Source organism: Plectropomus leopardus, chromosome 11 (genome assembly GCF_008729295.1).
Source record: "Plectropomus leopardus isolate mb chromosome 11, YSFRI_Pleo_2.0, whole genome shotgun sequence".
Lineage (NCBI taxonomy): Eukaryota > Metazoa > Chordata > Actinopteri > Perciformes > Serranidae > Plectropomus > Plectropomus leopardus.
The window spans coordinates 28,088,674-28,111,124 of NC_056473.1; the positions used below are offsets into that span (position 1 = coordinate 28,088,674).

The 22,451-nt window shown below is 40.8% G+C and overlaps 2 protein-coding genes across 2 annotated transcripts in view; one reads left to right on the top strand and one right to left on the bottom strand.

Moving 5' to 3' along the window:
- Positions 1-809: 809 nt before the first annotated feature.
- On the bottom strand, positions 810-8,335 carry LOC121949771 (cadherin-related family member 5). The gene is made up of 15 exons (XM_042495533.1): positions 8,245-8,335; positions 7,579-7,793; positions 6,605-6,661; positions 6,424-6,516; positions 6,235-6,321; positions 5,160-5,270; positions 4,766-4,936; positions 4,460-4,550; positions 4,273-4,379; positions 3,962-4,162; positions 3,717-3,848; positions 3,244-3,322; positions 2,958-3,148; positions 2,836-2,856; positions 810-1,820 (listed from the first exon to the last, which is right to left on the bottom strand). The coding sequence occupies exons 1-15, from the start codon at positions 8,333-8,335 to the stop codon at positions 810-812; spliced, it is 2,658 nt and encodes an 885-aa protein (XP_042351467.1).
- A 5,854-nt stretch (positions 8,336-14,189) lies between these two features.
- Positions 14,190-22,451, top strand: part of LOC121950780 (kielin cysteine rich BMP regulator) — a 32,427-nt gene continuing 24,165 nt past the window's right edge. The window contains exons 1-5 of the mRNA XM_042496889.1: positions 14,190-14,736; positions 15,737-16,269; positions 17,244-17,316; positions 18,946-19,250; positions 19,341-19,509. Coding sequence (XP_042352823.1) covers positions 14,634-14,736; positions 15,737-16,269; positions 17,244-17,316; positions 18,946-19,250; positions 19,341-19,509 — 1,183 coding nt within the window. The 5' untranslated portion in view covers positions 14,190-14,633. The remainder of the gene's footprint in view (positions 14,737-15,736; positions 16,270-17,243; positions 17,317-18,945; positions 19,251-19,340; positions 19,510-22,451) is intronic.

Consider the following 22,451-nt stretch of genomic DNA (forward strand, 5'->3'; position numbering starts at 1 on the left):
AAGCTTCGACAAAGAAGTTTTACACCTTACTAATCACCAAAAATTGACCAGCAAATTTTTGGTCATGCACATGCCTTCCTACCTCTACCCTGCCAGGGAAGAAAAACTGAGGCAGCTTGTAGAGTGGGCATAACAAAACGAGTAAGAGAGTTACACTTGGCCTATGTAAGAGCTTTGAACATACAGTAAAAATCTGAACCTACTTAAATGATAAATGTGAAGACAGTGGCCTTAAATCGTGTCTGCATGGAACTTTAATTTCCATAGAAAGAAGTGCAGCAATTTTCATTTCATGTGGATTTACCTTAAAAAAGACACACACACACACACAATCTCAGTTACAGTTTGTAAACATTTACAGACAATATATTTGATTAATTATTGATTAATTCAGGCTGTCCTACTTTTGGTGACTTTGCAGTGAATGAATATGTTGTATTCTTTATAAAGCTACTCATAATTTATATTGATAAGTTTGATTTGAGAGAAGTTTTTTAAACCTGCATTTTGCATTCAAGGTCATTCATTCCGGTCATCTAGGCTACTTATATTTAACTGGAAATTACGTGTTGTAATTGTGTGTTGTTAAATGTTTGTTTGAGTATACAGTGTGTGAGCATAGAGTATTCATGTGGCCCATGTGCTGCACATCTTGTGTATGTATTCAGTCCTCTTCCTTGTCTTGGAAAGTACCTACAACACAGCAGGACCACACTTTGTTTCTTTTCTTGCTCGGTGACGTGTCCACTCCTTTATTCTCTGTCGTCCGCCCCATCCCTCTCAGTTCTGAAATTCTTATTATAGTGACATCACTTACTGAATGTGATAAAAATGGGATTACAACGAGCCATCACTCTCAGCAGCTCCTCTTCGTCTGGCTCTAACTCATCGTCATCCACACTGTTCTTGTCTGCATCTTCATCTCCCAGAAAACCGTCTTCATCCACATCCCCGCGGCTGCCCTGCGTGTTTCCTGAGTTTGTGGAGGGCCTCCTGTCCTGAGATGGACTGTCGGCGTCTGCAGCCTCGCCTGATGGCTCTGGTAGGTCCAGTGATGTGGAGGGTCCGTCTGCCTCTGTGCTCAGGGTCACAGACGTTCGCTCTGGTGATACTGGAGGTGTGTTAAGGGGTGATGTATCTACATGTACAAGCTTGGCCTTTAAAGGCGCTTGCTCTGGGGTGGGCGGGGGTGTGCCCGTCTGCTTGGAGAGGGGTGAGGACGACAAAGGTGAATATGGGGGTGTCTTCACACGAGGTTTGCAGAAGGGTTTGTCTATTTCTGCCGAAGCGATTCGGGTATGACTCCATGGAACACTGGATTGAGAGGAGGGGCTGGTGACAGGGTCGGCAGGGTCATCGTTGGTGGTTGTTTGTGAATCAGGACAGGTGAGGGGTGGAGTTTCAATGGCATCAGGGGTTGCAGGGCTAGGACTGGTGTTAGGTGGTACCTCGGTAGGGTCAAGGGTTGTATCAGTTGGTGTGCCAGGGTTTTCTTCAAGCGGAGCAGCATCTTGAGCCATATGTGTGGGGCTCACATCCACAGCGGCTGGGTCAAAGGCTGGTGAACAGGAGGAGCTTTTGATCGGTGTAGAAACATCGTTTTTGAAGATGACAGGGCTGTTCACAGTTTCATTGGCGATTAAGCTGGTGTCAGGTGCAGCAGTCGTTCTGGGTGGAACGGGTCCTCCAGAGGAGGCGAGGTCTTGGTTGGTATAGACGCCAGGATTGTCTGGGAGGCTGAAGGAAGGATTGCAGGTTCCACATTCTTCACTGTTATATGCTTGTTCCTCATTGTGCAGCATGCCGCTGGGGTGACTCGCCTGGGGAGCAACCACAAGAGAATAAGTATCAATCAGTGAGTTTCAATTAACCCTCAAATTGCGCAAATTGAATTTGCGAATATGAAAAACACCTAATGGAATTAAGATAGGAAAAAACTTTATATTTATCACAAAAATGGTTTTATGCTTGCGTGAGGTGGTATTTCAGGCGATATGAAAAAGCCATATTTCACTGAAGCAGACACCTTTTTTACTTTTATAGGTCACATGATGCTGTGGCTATGCGCTTGTCGGTAGGAACTGGCTCCCTCGGGCATGATGCAGCAGGCGCTACAAGAAGTGTTAATGCATTGCAAAACTCTTCAAAAGTTGAGCAGATCATCTTGAACTTTTGAGTCCACAATTCCTCTGTGAAATCGTGGACTATCACCTCCGAGAAATCCCTCATACGTGGCCGCTCCTTGGTATTAGGGGCTTGCCTTTCCAATATGCTCATCAGCCCTGTCCCTCAGCCGCTGGCCTGCAGCTCAAGCATACCTGCTCACCTCCGACTCTGCTAATCAAACACTCTGCCTGTAAATGTTAATAACTAACATGAGTCTTTGGCTTGACTATGCTATCAAATAGCTATTAATGTGTTGCTAATATTAGATAAACCTTGTTTTCAATCACCGCTACTGACAGGTGGAAGTGAAAGTGACATTTCTCTTGCAAAACACTGATACAATGCCTGGCTTCTCATCTGATACCCCTCATTTTGCTATAATGTGATGCTAATGATAAAGCCCCACCCTGCAAGTTGATGGGATTTGTTCCTTAGTTTTGTGATGTAACAAACACTGGAAGTCAGAATTTGTGTTTTTGACAGTCATTGGTCCAAGGCAGAATTGCTTACCCATGGCACTGGCTGCTTGTCTCTCTCATGATATGTCTTATTGCACATAAAAAAACACTGCACTGACATTTTAACAAGGATAAAAACTTAATTGACGCTAGGGGGGTCTTTAAGGAGAAGGGAAGAATACATGACAAAGATAGTAAATAAATTACTCACCAGTTGGAACCAACGTAAGCTCTGTGGGAGTGCATGCGTTAGAGAATATTTAAGAAGCTCAACTTTACTGATCAACAAATCTTGGTAAATATAAATCTGTATTATAGAGATTAGGATCTCACCACATTGGGGTGTTTGCCTTGGGCAACACAGCCTCTCTGCAGTGGGTCCCTCTTTCCTCTGTGTTTCCTCTTCAGCCACATTACCACAGACAGGATGCATCCAAGTACAGTCATGAACATCATGCTTAGAAACATGGCTTTGCCCAAAGTGCAGCTTATTGGGCGTTCTTCTCCCAGTGGACTGTTAGGGACTGCAATGTACACAACAGTACATACAGGGACATTGTTTCAGTCTACACGCTCATCAGCAATGTGCAGTGAATGCAAGTGAAGACTGTGTCCTTACTTGATTGTCCTTCAGGTAACACCTCCACCACTACAGTAGCAAAGGTGGCATCACCCGACTCTTGGTCTATAGCTGTGACCTGTGAAGTATTTTGACTTTTTACCACATCTTCACCATCTTATTTACAGTATAGTTACAGTTATAAGACTCTGATGAAAGACAGAGAAGTGCAACACGGTGAAGTGGCATCATTGGAAGATTTAGCAATACATGTAATGTAGAATTCAGTGAGATTATAATTGTTGAAACAGGTTCATTGAAGATCAGTTTAGATTTGTCTTTGGTGCATATAGGGAAACCCCCTCAAGTTGTTCTTAAGATATCGCTTTCACAAGAATGAGACAGAGGAGGTCACAGAGACCTTGACCTGGACTGACATGGATGGACAACTCAAAAACATGTTGCCTCCGGCCTCAGCTATCGCCGGAGTGAAAGCATAAAAATGTTAACACTGGGTTTTTACTGAGGCTTACCTTAAGAATGTGTTTCTGTTTTGGTTTGAGTTGATTGGTCCTTGCGATCAGAAGCCCCTCCTGTGTGATCTGGTAGATATCTGTGTGATTGGATGTAGGACTGAAGGTGAAGTGGATCATGGGATTGAAACCCTGTGAATTTGTGGAGAAAAAGATGGCGATGGGTCACAATATAAATACAGAACTGCTGTGAGCACTTTTGCACTGTGGGTGTCATGAGTGTGGAGTAGTAGTGAAGTGCATACATGGTTGAAGTCTTGATCCTGCACATGTAACATCAGCGCTTTGCTGCCATAGGTATTGACCAGCGAGGCAGGGCTCTTTCCGGCAGTTAAAAAGCCTTGATATTCAGCCATGTCAAATGCTGGGTAAAACTGGTTCACTGCCAGAACTCGGACCAACACTGTCGCAACAGAATACTTCCTTGGGTCATTTTCTTGATATGCCTGGGTTTAAGACACAGAAAGATAGAAAAAATGAATGAGATTGGGTTTTTGGGTTAAAAGCATGTAGTGCAGATGTCTTTCAGTCTTACTGCTAAGTTTGGTAGTCTTACCATGACCTGTAGATGCAGCTCTGGAGTTGTGAGTTTGTCTCCAACCCCCCGAATCAGTTTTATTTCCCCTGTTTCTTTGTCCATCAGGAAATGCCCATCATCGTCCCCTGGCATGAACACAAACACAGTTACAGGTATGCACATGTAAGCCTGTGCATTTTAAATATTAATTTGGTGTGTATGGTACCTGAGAGAATGGCATAGCTTAGTGGAGAGCTGATTCCTCTGTCTCCATCCACTGCATGAATGGGACCAGGAGAGAAGTCCAACACAATGTCCTGCAAAATGACACAGATTTGTTGGTTTCAAATCATTGGTGTTTGAATCCATGGAATATGGAAGACACAACCAAATTGCCTAAACAACTGATTGTGTGGAAGCTCCCATGTAAAGTTTGTCAAGATCAAGTTAATGTCATTAATGGACAATCTTGTATAACACCAGAAACATGTGTGGGATGTGGGATGTGTGATGTGTGGGTTTAGCAGCTGACCGCTTCCCCCTCTGTGATGTTGACTGTGTACACAGGGCTGGTGCAGATGCGACTGGTCTCATCCTGGAAAAGCAGCATGCAGGGCAGGAACTGTGGGTACTGGTCATCTCCATCCAGGACGGTGATGTTGATGGTGGTGCTGGTATTGAAGTGCTCAGCTGTATTCATTTCCTGAGGTAACAACAAGTCAAGGTTTGCTTTGGAGGAGATTACTCTGGTCAAGCACGTTTGATGGAGAAAATAATGGATGCATGAACTGAAATATGGTTCACCCTCTCTAACAGTAACAATAAGGAATCATCTTTATTTTCTTGTGAAGGATGATAGAAACTTAGAAATTGATTTAATTTAGATGAATGTGCGGATACATTTACTCCGAATGTACATAGCTTACCGAGGCATGGATGGTGACAGTAAGCAGGGTTTTGGTTTCATAGTCAAGAGGCTTGGACAGGATCACCTCTCCGCTGTTGGGGAGATCAACCTTGAAGTATTCTGCATCAGGCTGCACAACACACACAAACACTTTAGCAATGGTGTTTTTTGTTGTGGTGTTTTTGTAAAAGTGTGAAGAGGGTTAGCTGTGGCTCAGGAGGTAGAGCGGGTTGTCTACCAATACAAAGATCGGCAGACACGCAGATCTTCAGTCTGCATGTCAGAGTGTGCTTGAGCGTGATACTGTGTGTGAATGTTTAAACTGAATAGCAGGTGGCCTTGGCCATCAGTCAATACGTTTACATGCACAGATAAGTCGAGCTATGGCTATAGCTCAGTTAGCCCGTTTAATTTGTAAAAGTGCCAGGGGAGAATCGACCTATAATGGAAGTATGTCCGAATCCCCCTTTCAGCTAGTTGCTACAGACCGAATCACGATCACAACAGTTTATTTACAAAAACTTTGGGGTAGAAAACTGCTGCGTCACATAGGCCACATATAAACAGCTCCGAGCAAACTCTGCCTTCATTGATTACTTTTAAGCTACATAAAAAAGTCAATAGTTGCTTAAGTATACGCTATATTTAGAATATTTTCACTGCTTTACTTTGCTGTAAGACAGCCCTTACAGACAGAGATTTGAAGCCACTATATAAAAAACAGCAGACTTCGTTGAGAAAACAGTCATTTTACTCCGCAGAACAACAGAATTGCTGATTGATCATAAATAACGAACAGTCTTGATCCCTAACCACAGAGGGAGGCCAGCATGGCTGCTAATAGCATGCGCAGAACGCCTAGTCCAGTTAAAGCCAAACTGAGGTGTACACATGATGGAGTAAATCGACTTCATTATCTCAGTGTGTTAGTCCAACTTTAAGATATTCAATTTTGTGCAATTTCAGTCTGTCCTACACGTTTACCTGTGTTTTAAAAGTCCAGTTTTAGTCCAAATAACACAAGAATTCAACCTTTTTTAACATCATCTAGACTAGATGGTGGTATTCAAGATTTTTAAAGGAGAGTAACTCACTGATGCCTGGTCAATGGAGTAAATGATCTTGTCATTATCTGCATCAGTGGCCTGGACAGTAAACACCACAGTATTGACTGGAGTCAGCTGGAAAGCACACAGGCAGAGAGACACTTTAGCACTTTAGTCCTGTATGTTTTGGGTATGCATACACAGATTTGTGTGCATGTGTTTGTGAATGTGCCATACCTCACTGATAATAAGAGACTGGACAGTGTCCTCTGCAAATATTGGGAAATTATCATTCTCATTGAGGATCTCCACCATGAGCCTGTGCACACCCTACAACAACATTAAAAAAGACTTTCATATTTGAATATGGCATGACTCGCTGAGGAGTTATTAATAAGATGAAAAGGACAAGACATACCTGCAGTGTGTCATCTTCATAACATGACAACTCAGCCATTAGGACAGGGCCCTCAGCCTGAGGGACAACAACAGATATGAAGAGACAAAGAAGACTATTTTTATTATATTATTATTGTTCCTGTGCAATATTGCTAAGATCATAGGGCATTCCCAAAAATTTCGAATGCATGTCACAATATTTCTCTTACATTTAATACAAGGCTTCATAGTCTTTTGTATTTGTTGTGCACTCTCATGTTTGCCTACTCTAGAAGGTCCTATATTTTTACCTACATTTTCTCAACTTAATGTCATTTAAATATAGAAAAATATAATATTGTAGCATGCAGTTTCTCTTCCTTGATGTTAATCATCAAATAATCATGCATGTACACCAAAAAGTTTAGAAATAATACAACAAATAGCACACTTCCACAGCACATTTCCCTTTTTCTTTTACTGTCATATTTTCCTTTTATGATTACAGCCTAAGAAATTAACAGTTTGATTTTAATAAAGTGCGTTGGAAAGACAGTCACAATTCTAGAGGGAGCTCGCGACCCATATTGACTACATGCTAAGTATAGTTGATTAAGCTGTATGTTAAAACTTTGTAGCTTTAAGACTAGAAATAATTTGTTTTTGAGGACAGAGAGACTGAAGTAGATAGACTGAGATGCAAAGAGAGAGAGAGAGACTGCTAATCTGGTTGACCCTTTAACAGCTGCCATGAGTTAAGTCAGCTGGCTGCGAAGAGGATGACGGCAATAGAGATTGTATTCGGTCCAAGGACAAGGCTGCAAGGTTCAATCTCCGATAGTTTGCTCTAAACTTAGATACAACTTCCTCATTGCGGCCCACACTATAAGAAGCATTAGAACTCAGAAAAATGGAACTGCACACATGAAACTTGTAGTTTTTGCATCATATTCATCATAAGAAAGCTCCAGCACTCAGGTCAGACTTTAAGAGGGCACATCTTGACTCAGTTACCTCTCGGTCAAGGACCTTGTCAGCTGATGTGTTCAGCCGGATGCTTCTTTCATCCAAGAAGAACCAATCAGCATCCTTTCCATTCAGGCTCCAGTAAACCCCCTCCATTGTGGTTTCAGCCATGAGTTCAGCAATGACCACTCCTGGTTGGCTGTTTTCTCTGACTGTTGTAAATACATCCTCACCATCCAAACATCCACCCCACCCTGACATCCCTGCATAAACAGAGCAAGAAATCCACAAATTCCTTTAACATCTGGATCATCATCAGCTTTCTTGTGCTGCATTCAGACACTTTTTATTAGAATTCAAACCTCTTAAACTCTAGAAAACTGGTTTGATTTTTTTTAAACGTGATTAAACACAATCAGTAACTTGGGAAGAAATGTCCCACAAACAAAAAACCCAAACAAACATAGGTTATTAAATATTATCTAGAAACAAGGGAAAAATGTTCAGAACATCAGATTACTTATTCTCTTAATTATATGTTTAACATTATGTTAAAGAAAAAAAGGAAAAAATATATTTATTTTCTTTTATTCATTTTTGGCTGTTTCTTTTTAAGTTGCTTGTATTTTTGAAAGAAATCAAGCCAATTTGCTCAGGTTTCAAAGATCCTGCTAAGAACGAACTCTGATAAGAACACATTTGACGTGGCTGTACCTGTGGCTGTGTGGATACACAGGAGGACCAGCAGGGAGCAGACTAGTGCCTTGACCTGAAACAAACTCCATTTCAGTTCAAAGAGGGCCATCCCTGTGCTCAGGCAGGCCTTAGGGGCCTGTTCTTTCTGAGAAAAGAGAGAGAAATGAACATAATTAACTAAACACGGCCATCCTTTTCCCCTCTGCAGTATGAATGAGTGGGCTAGACTGAGCTTTACTCTGTGCCTTAATGGCAACACGACTTAAGAAGCATCATTAGGTTAAGACCCTCTCATAATGTAGAAACACAAGCGCACACACACACTCTGCTCTGTCCTGTAAGTCCCTCAAATCCCTTTAAAGTGGGTTTGTTTCTGGGTTACAACAGTCTGAGAGCGTAGACCTGCTTTTCTAACCATAACAATAAATAGTCTTGAGCTTCTGAGATACATTATTTCTGCATTTGTGGCTTTCTAAAGGATGCATTTTCTACAAGCACAGAGAAGAGCTGTGGAGTAACAGTTAATCCTTCTAGCTGTGTACTTGCCGTGCACAAGTCTGCTTGGGAATTTAGCCATATTTCTTGACCTTTTAGTTACATTTTATGTAAATTAACCCTTAAATGGACAGGCACATAAAAATATTTTGGAAGATTCGTTAATGTTATTTTCTAATGTATCCACAATAACAGGACACCCCCCCACCCCAAAAATGTGACCTTAAGTTTCCAAATTACTAACTGTATCTCCCCAAATAATTAATAATAATAATTATATAATTATTAATTAATATATTATTATTATATATTATTTATTAACAATTAATTTGCTACTTTCTTTTATGTTTTGCATTATCAGTTTTTTAAAAAGTGGAAAATAACGCTGAACAAATGCTATTTACATACAGTATGATCTGAGCTGTTGACACAAATCTATTCCTTGAATAAACAATGACAATGGTACAGCAGCTTTTAAATCTGAAAAACAATAATAAATCAATGTTTCACACCTTTATATCATTGATTATCTATAGAGAATAGGCCTAAAAACAGAAGTACATCTGTGTGTGATTACTGCTGATTTTATACCCTTATCTGGGCAATGTATCCTCCATGATACAGACATTATAAACCTCATTATCAAAGCTGTGATAAAGCAAATAATTATTAAAAAAAAAAACAAACATATAAAATCATTCTTAAAAAACACATTTCTAATTTTTGATTACCAATGATGAGTATATTTTTGAAAGTTGGTATGAAGTCACATGACCTAAGTAGTTGACCCACCTCCCCCTTCAGTGTCTTACATTATGATTAAGTTAACCCACTTAATGCCCCTCCCTCCACAGCCCGTCAAATAACTGTATCCCCCAGGACACAGAAACCATTTAAGGGTTGTGTGACCAAATGTTTATCATGCTCTTGTGGCTCTGGTTGCACTGCCATGTTTATCTGTGCAAGTGTTTGAAGGTGATGAGGGGGTTTAGCAGGAGTCGGGGTTACTCAACTCCTACTGAAACGACAACTCTGCTGCAAATGCAAGGTAAATAAACACACAACTGATTTATCATGAATATAAACACAGACCGCCTATACTGTTGTTCGGCTGACTGACCTGCTGTTGTCAAATCCTCTGCAGCTTGTCTGTCAGTCTCCATATCCCCCTGACTTGTGATGAAAGCAGCATCTCTGATTCCTAAAAGCCCTGAAAAGCCACTAAACACCACTCAAAAAGGCATACTGAGGCTTTCAGCAATAAACAATCGATATCACAATACAACACTATCCACACACTCACACACCAACACACACACACTGACCCCCCCCAAAAAACATTAAAAAGCAGACAGCGCCTTATGGTGTGTGTCCTGGGATCAACGTCAGCTCAGAGGCTAAAGCCAGAGGGTGGGGCTTACCTGGTCAGGGACAAAGGCTGAGCCAATTAGATTAGAGATGACAAGAGCCTGACGGTAAGGTCAGACACCACGGTCACAAGTGAATTTAAGAGATTTGTCTGGTGCAAAGACACTTGACCCCCAACATCAACAGTTTGTCATGCAATCAAAGTTGCATGGTCGGATCGTCCAATCAGCTCTTGTTTAATTTGATTTGGAAAATTTATTTCAAACATGTAAAAAATAAAATAGAGAAATGATCATACAAACAAGCAGAAAAGAAAAGGTAATATATACAGACAATGAAAAACATAATGCAAAAGATCTTGTCAAACACTTGATGACTTGGTTTGTATATTTGAAAAGGAGTGTGAACAAGTACAAACTTATTAAATCCCACCCCTTCTCCACAAATCATTGAATTATTCTTGCTCTAATCAATTAAACATATGCATGTACCCAAATACCCAAAATCAAATATCTACAAATCTGAATTATTATTTACAGAAAAAAAGAGGAAGATAAAAAGAATATATATTAACCCTGATTTGTTTCAAAAATATAGGAAAAAGACAATAAGCAGTGAAAGAAGAAATGGCCCCAAAATTAGCAAGAAAGTAGTATTACCTGAACATTAGTAATTAAAAAATAAAGATTAAATAATATAAAAAAGACAAAAAAAACCCCCAAAAAAACAACAAGGAAACTGTCTGGAAAAAAGTGCTTAAAATGTACAATAATTCCGTAACATAAATTTAAAAATGTAAATTTTATCACTGTAAATAAGGTTTTCCCTATTTTTTTCTTTTTTTTCCAACAGTACTAACACTGTAAATTTACAAGTTACAAGTTACATTTTCCCCTTTAAATTGTAACCCCCCTCTCGATCACTAAACAATTTTTGAATATTTTCTTGTAGTAGGTTATTTTAAGCCTTAAACATCATTTGTGCCATTTGAAATTCCACAAGATCGGTAAAGTTTGATAATTTTGACTTTAAGAGTAACGACTTTTTGTGATCCAAATATCTGACATTGTGAGTAATCCCAATGGCTTTTTTCTAGAGAAGAAAGAGTGAAAGTAATGTAGTTCAAGCTGTAGCTGCTGTATTTCAAAGAATAACAGAAAATGTCATAATCTTGATTACATTAGATTTTGGCATCTTTTATTATACTTTACACGTACATATGTCAGTGTAGTGTTCAGGTTAGAACTTGTCTAAAGAGTATAAGAACATACTTTGGCTACGCAGCTTGCGGCTGTTGGATTTGCTCAATTAGTGACATGTGACAACTAATGGGGCTTGACAAGAGATTAGCTATCAAACATCGGCTGTTCACCTTCTGAAGATTAACCCACATCCTTTTTCCACACTTGTCCCAGCATGCCTAGACAGACAGACACACACAAGTAAAAGATTGTATCTGCATGTATCTCTCGGGCTCCGGTGATGAAAGCCATGGTCTGGCTCATCAAGAAATGTTTTGGTTAGTGCAGGCTGGTGAGTGGTTTCCATTGTTAGAGAAAAGCAGGGGGAGCAGGAGTGTAAGTTTGCCTCAGGGAAAAGTCAAAACACTGTGCAGTGTCACTGACACAAAGTGCTGAGGACAAGCATTCCTAAGTTGAAAATAAAGACCAAATCACTGTAGTTTTTCCATTTTACTGTGGTGACATAATATTCTGAAAAATAGTTTAAAACAGGCAACCAGACTTGTTGAGGCTGTGCATGTACTGCTGTGATTGGACATAACCACTGGATGTCAGCAGAGATGTGGTTAAAACGATGATGGAGGCTGGTTGATGGATAATGTTTGGCTTTGTCAACTACATCATTGTTTTACAGAATGTGTGTTTTGCTTTTTTTGTAACGTTAACCTCTATGGCAATCATTAAAAACTGAGCAGAATTTCTGTTGGCAACTGCTGATTCAACATCTCTCAGCATCTCTCTATTTAATATCCACGTAATATTAGCATTCAATGCGATAAATTAATAAATAAAATAATAGAAACAAAAAGAAAACGAGATTGTGCGTCTAGAAATGTCATTAGGCTATAGGTTACATTATAGTAGGCTATAGCTCTATTGTGTGTTATATGATATGAATAGGCTTAGATTTTAAATATTTTGAGTATCTCTATCATAACTTACCAGACTTTGATCCTTTATCTGCTTTTTGATTCTTACGGTAAATGTTACTTATTGTATTGCGCTGTGAGCCTACACTGCGCCTATTATATCAAGTTGTTAGTAGCCTTAGGGGCCTACACTGGATGTGTAATGAGCTGCAATACACTACATTTTATCATGTTAGAGTGCCTATCATACTTCTGTGGTTATTTTGGTGAAAGTAACACAAAAGTAGTGTAACTCATTACAGTTCAGAGACAGTAATATTGTAATATAACTAATTACTTTCAAATGACAGTAACTAGTCATATATAACGGATTACATTTTGGAAGTAACTTGCCAAACACTGTGTTTAAGTACTACTGAAGTGTTTGGTGGATTAAATCCACATTAACTCTGACCTCCGTTCAGTCGTCTCCGTCACCACACTCAGCTGTCTGTCTCTATAATGAAAGGACATTTGTGGCTCCAAGAGGCTGAATCCCGTAACAACTTTTGGGATCCCCTCAGTTTTTCTTTCGTGCCACCTTGAGGTTTACATTTGTGGTTTTGAGTGAAATGTCTTGACAACTTTGGTGGCTCACTGATCTTTCATCTAAAGTCACCAATGGGTCAAAATTTTTAAATGTTTTAATACCTTGGTTTATGACTAAATACCTGCAAAACTAACAACGTCATCGGCTTTCAGCTACATAGATAGATAGATAGATAGATTGATAGATAGATAGATAGATAGATGGACAGATAGATAGATGGACAGATAGAAATAATATCAATAATAATACATGTCATTATGAGCATGTTAGCATGCGTAGCATTCAGCTCAAATTATCTTTCTGCCTCAATCAGCTGCTTGCGTGGCTGTAGACTTCTTTTTCTTGTTCTAAGTTGCTGAATTCGTCCTGCACATCGACCCAACATAGTTTGGGTGTAGCATTTCCACTGGGTGCAAAGTGGGTGTGAGAGCAACATTTTGTTCATGTCAGTGTTCCTCTGAGACACATTTCTCAATTGTGAAAAATTCATAAAAACTCAGTTCTACATCAAAGACTAAATCCCTTAACAAAAATCTGCTGCATTTTTCCGCTCTCTACTGCTTTATCACTGTCATCTATCAGCCCTCTTGGCTTGGAAGTGCCATGCCATCCTGAGGGATTGAGTGTATGTTGAAACTCCACCGAAGCAAAGAAGGCAAGTCCTGTGGGAAAACTTTTTAATTGTGATTATTACAGACTAACTGGCATGAGTCACGGATGAGGTTTAATTTGGTATGTGGACAGAGGGTGGGAAGACCTTGAATTGTGCATTTGAGTATGTCTCCTTTCAGCCTTGATCTCTTTCAACAGATATAATCTCAATCTGTGCAGAAAACAGTCTGGAGTGATGAGGGACTCTCCAGTCTGCTGCATCCATTAGGAACACCTGGGTGTCCTATCATCACACCAAAAACACTTGAACAAGACAGAGCGGCAGACAGTGCGTGTGTCTCTATGTGCAGCAGTGTCAGTGTAGTATCAGAGCCATTGCTTACAAGAGTGCACTCCAAGAAAGGCTCTGAAATAATAAACACAGCAGAGAAAAGAAGGACAACAACGTGAGAGGAAAGCCAAGAGTTGTGGAGACAGAGGTGGTTGTGGGGGGAGCACAGTGGGATGCACACTGGGACCGTTTCCAAAGCAGTGAAACATGACTACTTGTGTTTACCCCCGCCCTCTCTGTCTCTCTCTCTCTCTCTGTACACACACACACACACATTTGGATGCTTCAGCACGGCTCCCCTCCAGTCTCCAGACCAGGTTTTAGCTGATTACCAAACTGGGGGTCTTTGGGAATCAACACCACTGAGCAGAGATGGGTGGGGAGATGTTTTTTTTTTTTTTTTTTTTTTTTTTTTTTTTTTTTTTTTTCCTGACAAAATGAGGGAAAACAGGGGAAGAAAAGACTTCATCCACAAATACCCGCATGGGGCTGGAAGAGGAGGAAGGCGAGACAAGAGCCGGTGACCTCACGCGCACTGCACACCTGAACTTTTTCCTGCATGCTTGTCTTTTTCTCTCTCTCATTAGAAATAACAAGCATCTTGCGCAAGGATATCATCAAACTCTTTGTGATCATGGAGTGAAAGTGTTGTAGACACGGCCCCGGGGGGGAAGCTAAGTGTGTGACTGCAGAGAAGTGACGCCCTGCCTGCATCCAGATGTTTCATGTTTCGCCTGCGCGCTCTTTGGAAAAGGTCTGCTCGCAGAGGGAATAGGGGGATCCTGAACGTATTGTCCAAGGTCCATGTCACAGACTGAGGTTGAGAAATCGATGAAAACCATGCTTTTTGCATAGTGTGTTCGGATTTTAATCCAGGTTTAACTTTTTTTCCCCTCTGGAGAATGGAGAGCAGCAAACTGAGAACGCTCATGCTGCTGGAGATACATTTGCTGTGGGTCTTTGCGCTGTCTGTGCAGGGACACTCCAGTCCCAATCAGGAGAATGGTGAGTTTACAGTGTGCAACTGGTAATTGATTATTTACTTTATATTTTCAGTTTCATTTAATTTCAGTTTTGTTTATTTTCATATCTTTTATTTTCATATCTCTTTTACTTTGGTAAAAGTAGCAACACTATTCTGAATTGTCAGTACAGTGGTGGAAGTACAACATTTTAAGTACTTGTACTTTATTTTAGTATTTTCTTTTCATGTCACTTTATACTTTTACTCCACTACACTTCAGAGGGAAATATTGTACTTTTTACTTCACCACATTTATCAATATTTATGATATATGTTTTTTGATAATTTGTTGTTTAAAAAATAGTTTTTTATATGGAGGGTTTATTTCCCCTAATTAAAAAAAAAGTCTTATAATCTATAAATATGTACAGAAAAAGTGTAGGTTAAAACTGAAGCTTATTATACCTACCATTTTTACTTAGAATATTTTCTTGAGTAACTCATTTAATCCTAAATTGTTTTTTTTTAAAACAGTATAAATCATAAGAAATACAAAAACAAACAATATCAAGATTCAGATACAGGAAAGAGGATTTTTTTTGGTAATTATTTGTGCAGCTTTGAAATTAACTATATCACAAAATTTTAAATCATATAAGTTAATAAATAGAGCATCGGTTGGTTCATAATAATTTGATTGATTTACAATTCTGATAGCTAATTTTTGTATGCATGCACCACTGTCACGATATAGTAAGTTTCATCACATAAGACAAAGTTTTTGTATAAGCGTTATTGTACCTTTAATTGAGAGTCGTCAGATGACACTGACTGCACTCTGCTGTTCTGCTGTGGAGGTCAGTTGTTCGAGGTCAGTTGGGCTGCCATGTGTGACCCCTGATGAATAGCTTCATTCTGATTATCTGATTCAGTCCAACAATCATCACAACCCACAAACCACAGTGTCATCCCCCATTAGACAGAGCAGGACCTCATGTAATATGATGTGTGTCATACAAGTCTTTTTTTTCTCTTTCCAAGTGATCGACCTTCTGGCAGCTCTAAACATGTCCCATCACACAAGTGGCGTGGCCAGACTGCAGAGTCCCGGCAGTTTGATTTATAAAATACGTCCCAGAGCACCGTACCTGACTCTTCCTCGTGAATATTCCCACTTCTTGTACTCCAACCTTCAGGGAGGCATGGGGGTGCATTTGGTGGGGCATCAGACGTCCAGCTCAAGTGCTACTCTTTTTTCTCTCTCCTCTGCGTCCTCACCCTTTCTCCAAATCATCTCCTCCACCCTAAATAACACTCTGCGTTTGGACTACCAGGCCGGAGGAGGAGCTCAGGGCCTTGCCAGCTTTCACTTCCCCAGGAGAAACCCCTTCTCCGGGGAGGAGTGGGTGCAGTTGGCTGTGAGCCTGGAACCTGACAGGCTGGTATTTTTTGTAGACTGTCAAGAAGCCGTGGTTCTACCGATAAAAAGTGAAGAGAGATTCAACCTGGAGCTTCCTCGAGATACTGTTGTCACTCTTGCCAGCACATCGGGGAAGAAAGACAGCAAATTTAGTGTGAGTTTCTTGCACACACTGCATGGCTGTAACTACCCATGTACTGACAACTGAAACATCACCTTTACTGATTTACTTACTGTTCACAGTAGTCTTATATAATTCAGGCTGCTTGCAGTTCTACATTAGCACAATGGGGAGATATTAAAAACGCAGCAACATAATAGTGAAATTTGGAACTACAGTACTGTATATAACTGAGGTGTGGACTGGAGTGACATTTGATGACTTTAGACTCAACTTGTCACATAAAAAGAAAAAAAGTCTTGCAACCTGGTTTTGGACTTAAAAACCACTCACCCATGACTTCACTTGGAGCCTTTTGACTTGAAAACACCTGGTACCCCTCCCCCAAAGAATAAAAATTATGTTTTTTAAAAAGTGGGGGTATACAGTTTAAAAGAGTTCTTTAAACACATCCGCAAGAAAAGGAAAATAAGGGCTGGGGAAAAAAGAACAAAACATGCAATTTAAAGACTAGAAAAGGATATACAGTTCGTAAAAGCCCTGAAAGCAGTAGTGATATATGTACATATAGAAGGACATTGCAAAAAAAAATGGTGGTCAACAAAAAATTGCAGTACGCCATATGTGTAGGTGGAAAGTTACAGACATAACAACTTCCAATTGACCTGTTTTAACAAATGAATACAAATTTTTAAAAAAAGTCACGATTCTTTCTGTAATCTTAATACATTATTACTCTGTCGTTAAAATGGCATTTCATTTGGTGAACAGCGCATTATGACTTGTTTAGGACTTCAAACTCAAAGTTGACTTGGGATTTGAGTGCAAAATTTGAGACTCTCTTTTGACTTGCAACACGACTCATCCCACTTTTGCTATATACCAAATGTATGCAATTATTCTATATAAACTACAGTTACATTTCTTATGTTCTCCCTTCAATTTTGTCTCTGTATATACAGTAAAAGTTAGTGTTTGAGTGTTTCTGTGTTTCTTTATGAATGCAGGGATATTTGAAGACGGCTGAGATTTCAATGAGAGCATATCTAAGGCGGCCGTGGCTCTGTGACAATGTTACAGGTAAAGGAAGATTAACTACATCATAAAAGAGTGTAAATCATTGTCTTTGTTTAGAGTATCTGAGTCCGTTTGAGTTAAAAGTAAGGATATATGTATGGAGATTGCCAAAAAATCCCCAAGAGAGAGGCCTTTCATAGTAAACATCACAGCTCACTGGAGAGCTGTGATTGATTTCTTTTTTCTAGACACTGTATATGTGCAAACACTGTCTGTCTGTACATGTGCAGCCATAAATCCATATGAATAGAACAGCATGCTGCAAAGCAAACACTGCAGAATTTACAGTATGTCAAAGGCTGCAGGTTCATTTCCTTCTCATTTCCTTTTGCTCCATTCCTTTACTTTATTACTGACCCTGATATTTTACTATATTTTTGAGCACTCTTGCTATTATATAAACTATTTAATAACTGATAAAACTTTATTTTGCAACCCTGTCTAGAATCCCAAACACTGAGATACTCCTGAAACTCAGGAAGGGAACCTCAGTGGTTTATGTGCATTAGATCATATCTTTCGGCCCTCAGGCAGGAAGTGCCCCAGTTTGTTTATTATTCCTCAGTGTGCGTCTTAATTTCTACAGCATTTTTGCAGGATGTTTGTTTAGATTCCAAATGTATTCTTTTATTCATTCATTCACTATTTTGTTGTTCTTTACGTCATTTGTTGCATGTCTGTCCATCCTGAAAGAGGGATCCCTCCACAGTTGCTCTTCCTGAGTAAACACTGTCTGATTTTAGCCTATTTTTGCTAAATTTTTAGCTGAAGACTCATTTTAAAGTCAGGCTTAATTTCAGCTGTGTCGGGTGTGGTTTGCTGTGCAGTGTTGCAGGGGGGAGGGAGGACCGATCATCTGCCCCCGAACAGTCGATTCCCCAATGTCAGTGCCTTTTTTCTCACTGTGCCTGTGCAAAATGTCTAACAGAGCGTCTGAAGACGCCATGGCAACACGATGCTGGACATAGGAAGTGCAGTTTATCGCCGGTAGCGACTGCACAACAAGGAATGTTGTGCATAGCTCACATTAGCTATTAAGTTAACAACAGTAAAAGTAGCTAGCTTCCTTCCAGTTCTCTCTGCAAAATGAACAAGCCACACTGTCTTCAAAGCCATGTGCGAGTCCATATGCCCCAGCGCTTCTTTTTCTTGGACGTCTCAGCACACAGGATTGCACAGATTATCAAGGCAGCACACCTCTGTCTTATTAGCATTGTTGCTAATACTTGCCTCAGAGCTTTCAAACTAATCTTTTTTGACAATCGTCAATAGCCAAGACAGTCTGCAGGGGCTGACGGGCCGTTTTTTACACTTACAGTGTGAGCTCTAAGGTCGTAGTGTGACAATTGGGCCATACAGTGTGAGCACATTTATCATGAGCTTTGGCTTTACATCCCAGACAGTTTACTCGTACAGTATGAGTTGGAATTAACAACAACATTTCTAAAATCGTACAGTTTATGCCCAGCTTTAGTCGCTGTGAGAGTCCAAGGACAGAGGAATGTTGTGTGCTGTAAGCCCTCTGAGGCAAATTGTGATTTGTGATAATGGGGTTTATAAATAAAATCGACTTGACTTCATTCACAAATTATTCAAGAATCTCTTCTTCCAACTGCTGCTTTCTCCTTCCAGATTCTCTGCCTCAGTCTCAGTACGCAGACGCTCATAGCTCAGATTTTCGGGCTGACAGCAGTCGAATGTTTCAGAAGGATGCATCCCCCAGTAAACCTCAAACAAGCCGGAGGCCAAAGGACCAAACCAGCCATTATCTCCAGGACGTCCAGAGTGACCAGCTGCAGAGAGGTGTGGTGCTGGGGCCTCCGGGATCTCCTCAAGGGGTGAAGTCTGTTTCTCAGGCACAGAAAGATGACAGGCTGAAGAAGCTGGAGAAGAGGGTGGAGGAGCTGGCTCGCATGCTGGACATGGTCAAAACTCAGGTGTCGCAATTAGAGTATATGACTTTACATGATAAAACAAAGAATGTCAAGTTATATGTGACATGACATGGCGTTTTTGTTTTTCAACAGAATGCGGACCTACAGTCACGCGTACAGTACCTGGAGGGATGTGAGTGTGTGAGGCAGCGATGTGTGTGGGAGGGGCGTGAAGTGGAGGACGGCCAGCACTGGCAGATTGACCTCAACACAGTGTGCACGTGCACATCTGGAAAGGTCACATGTCAAGCTAACATCAAAGGTAATGATGGTTTAGCTTCTGCCGAACTTCTTTCTCTCTGTCTTTTGCTCTCTCTGTTTATCTTTTTCACAAACAAAATCCAGACTTTCAACAAAGTAACACTAACACATATTCAAATGGTGTTAAGTAGGTAGTTTGCAGATGGCCATCCCTCTCCCAGACCCTTGTCTGTCTAACCCCTGTCAAAATGGAGGCGTATGTTTCGTCTTGACCTCTGATCCCACTGGGTTTCACTGCTCCTGTCCTCCAAACACCAAGGGACCGGTGTGTCAGAGACTGCTGAGACAGGTATTTTTGTGCCAGGATTAGTGGCGTAGTGAAGATTCATAAAGTGTTAACAAAACGACAAAATGTTCATGTTGGTGGTGAACTTTTCTGTCCATGTTGTGAAAGTGCGAGTGAGTCCACCGCTCCAGTCCAAATATCTCTACAGCTTTCAAATGAACTGGAATCAAAGTTTGTACAGACATTTTTGGTGCCAAAATGATGGATTGTAATAATCCCCAAATCTTTCAATCATTTCAAAACTTCAATTTGCCTTATACTTTGACTTTTTCCTGGAGGCCATTATGGAAGTTAGCAATGCTCTGGTTCCCTTGTCAAAACTGGAGGAGCTAAAATGCTTACAAACTTATTTCCTGGTTTTAGGACTCATTCCTGCAGCACACTATACTCAGCCTCAGCTTTACATTTTGTTTGGTGCTAACCAAGAATTGTTAAAATGAGACGGAGGACATTTTAAACACTTATACCTCGGCACGTTAGCTTTTTTATTGTGTTCTGCATTTATCTCAAAGCCATGGTGTCAGAGTTGCTAGCACGGCAGCTTCTTGTACTGTTGAGCATGTGTTCTTGTGTGCTTTTTTCTAGTTTCGTCTGCTGTAGGTGTTTCGATGTTTTAGTTTTGAAGATTTGCTTATTGTATCTTTGGTCACCCGGCAGGTCTCCAGAACTTTTGAAATGCTTGAGGTGGGTCACAATCACAAATGAAAATGAAGGTTTGAATCCCTCTTCTGTTAACAGTTGTGTTACTGTAGTTTTCTTATAGTTTTAGCATTTTCTTTTTAGCAATTGTATTAGCAATTGCCTATGTAGTTTACTACTTTGTACACCACAGTAGTGAGGTAGACATTTTGGGAAATACACTTTTTTGACGAGTTCAATCACACAAGATCTTCTAGGCAGATTTTTCAAACTCTTGGATTAAGTGAACCTAGCCGTCTTCCCATTTTACTTCTAAGCTGCAGCTGCATTTCTGCTGCCCGTGACCTCATAGTGAGAGTGGTATCAACCCTCTGATCCAACTCGCAGCACATAAGCGATTGACTGTGTTTCTCAAAATGTCAAGTTAGCTGTAGAATATTGCTTTGCCTGCTGCATTGGGTGAACCCAATAGCAGTGCTTTGCATTAGTTTGTCCTTTCTGGCTATGGGCATTGCAGTGGGGTTTAAGGCTGGGTAAGAGGCCCTGTGTCCCCCCTCCGCACTTCTAGGCATGTTGGGTACCCAAACCAGAGAACAACTGTGAAAGGATGCGGCCATTTCAACGCCGCTGGGCCTTTAATCCTACCTCTGGCCTCTGTGAGGACTTCCTCTACTGCACCGGAAACAGCAGCAACAACTTCCCTTCCTTTAATGCCTGTAGGGACCATTGCATGTTGGGCGCATGCTGCCTCCGCAAACCAAGGCAGGGTCTTCTCACGGGCCACCAAAATTACACTCAGCATGGATACAACATCTCATCTGTGAACAGGACTCTCTCAGGATATGACCAGGATAATTTGGAGGATGAAACATGGTACAATATAGACTTCAACCAGACCGAGCTGATGGATTTTGAAGGAAACCTTAAAAATGTAGGCTGTCGTATGGACCCAGATTTCAATCATACCTGTGATTACCTCACTCTGACACAGTGCCAAGCTTTGGTGAAGGACCATGCGGGAGAGGCACAAATAATTAGCTTCTCTCCCGGAGTGAAGTGTTCTGACGTGAGTTGTGGTGGAAGTTGTGGTTGCCTCTCCCAACAAAAACTGTGGAGATATGGAGAATGGTTCAGGCAAGGCTGTGAAGAGTGCACATGCACACGTAGTGGCAGCGTTGACTGTGTGTGCCAACATCTGACCCAGCGTAAAGAGATCAGAGACCTCACACTGAGAGAGAGGAAGCTGTACCAACGGGCTATCAGGAAAGTCTATGCAAGGCCAGGTAAGAATGTACATTTTTTTGTACCTTTTTAAAATTCAATGTATACCTGTGTATCATTATTATGGGTTTATTAATGTCTGTGTTTGTGTGTTTGCATGTGAATTTAGCTGTGTGGAAGGGCTTTGCACTACTGAGAGCTGAGTTCTCCCCTCTGGCTGGTTATCACGCCTTCTTCCTCCCCTGGCACCGCTACTTCCTGCGGTTAGTAGAGCGAGAGCTGCAGTCAGTGTCATCATGCAAACTAGCACTTCCATACTTTGAGTGGACTGTGGACTCTGGGTCGATGAAGCTCTCAGCTGCGTGGCAGGCTGGATTGTTTGGAGGAGATGGTGAGCCCAGCTCTGGCTGTGTCCCACATCACCCTTTCCAGGGCTTGGCTTCCCGTTTCCACTGGTCCCCTTGTCTCAGACGGAGTTTCAACTCCTCGGTTTGTCAAACCACTTTTATTCATTTGATAGTCCACCTCATTGTTCTTTCTAAACATTGAAGTGTGTTGTGCTGTATCTGGGCTTTAAGTCTGATGTAATGCCCATTCAAAATACTATTTCTGGGTCAAAACCTCCTTTTGTTTACAATGCCACAGTGCTGTGTTTGAGCAGATCTAAGTACAAAAAATGATGGAATAGTAATTTTATGATGACAAAAGGAGGAGGAAATGGCTGCAAACAAATGAAGAAAACCAAAGTTTTAGTGCTAGTGCTAACACCCCTTTAAATTACTAACCCTATGAGCATG

Bases quoted from the DNA above. Each gene is read 5' to 3' on its own strand.
- LOC121949771 (XM_042495533.1), bottom strand. From the start codon at position 8,335: ATGGCCCTCTTTGAACTGAAATGGAGTTTGTTTCAGGTCAAGGCACTA. The intron at 6,517-6,604 runs GTATGTCTTGTC...ATGTTGTTGTAG, and splicing joins ATGAAGATGACACACTGCAG to GGTGTGCACAGGCTCATGGT. The intron at 6,322-6,423 runs GTATGGCACATT...TGTGCTTTCCAG, and splicing joins AGTCTCTTATTATCAGTGAG to CTGACTCCAGTCAATACTGT.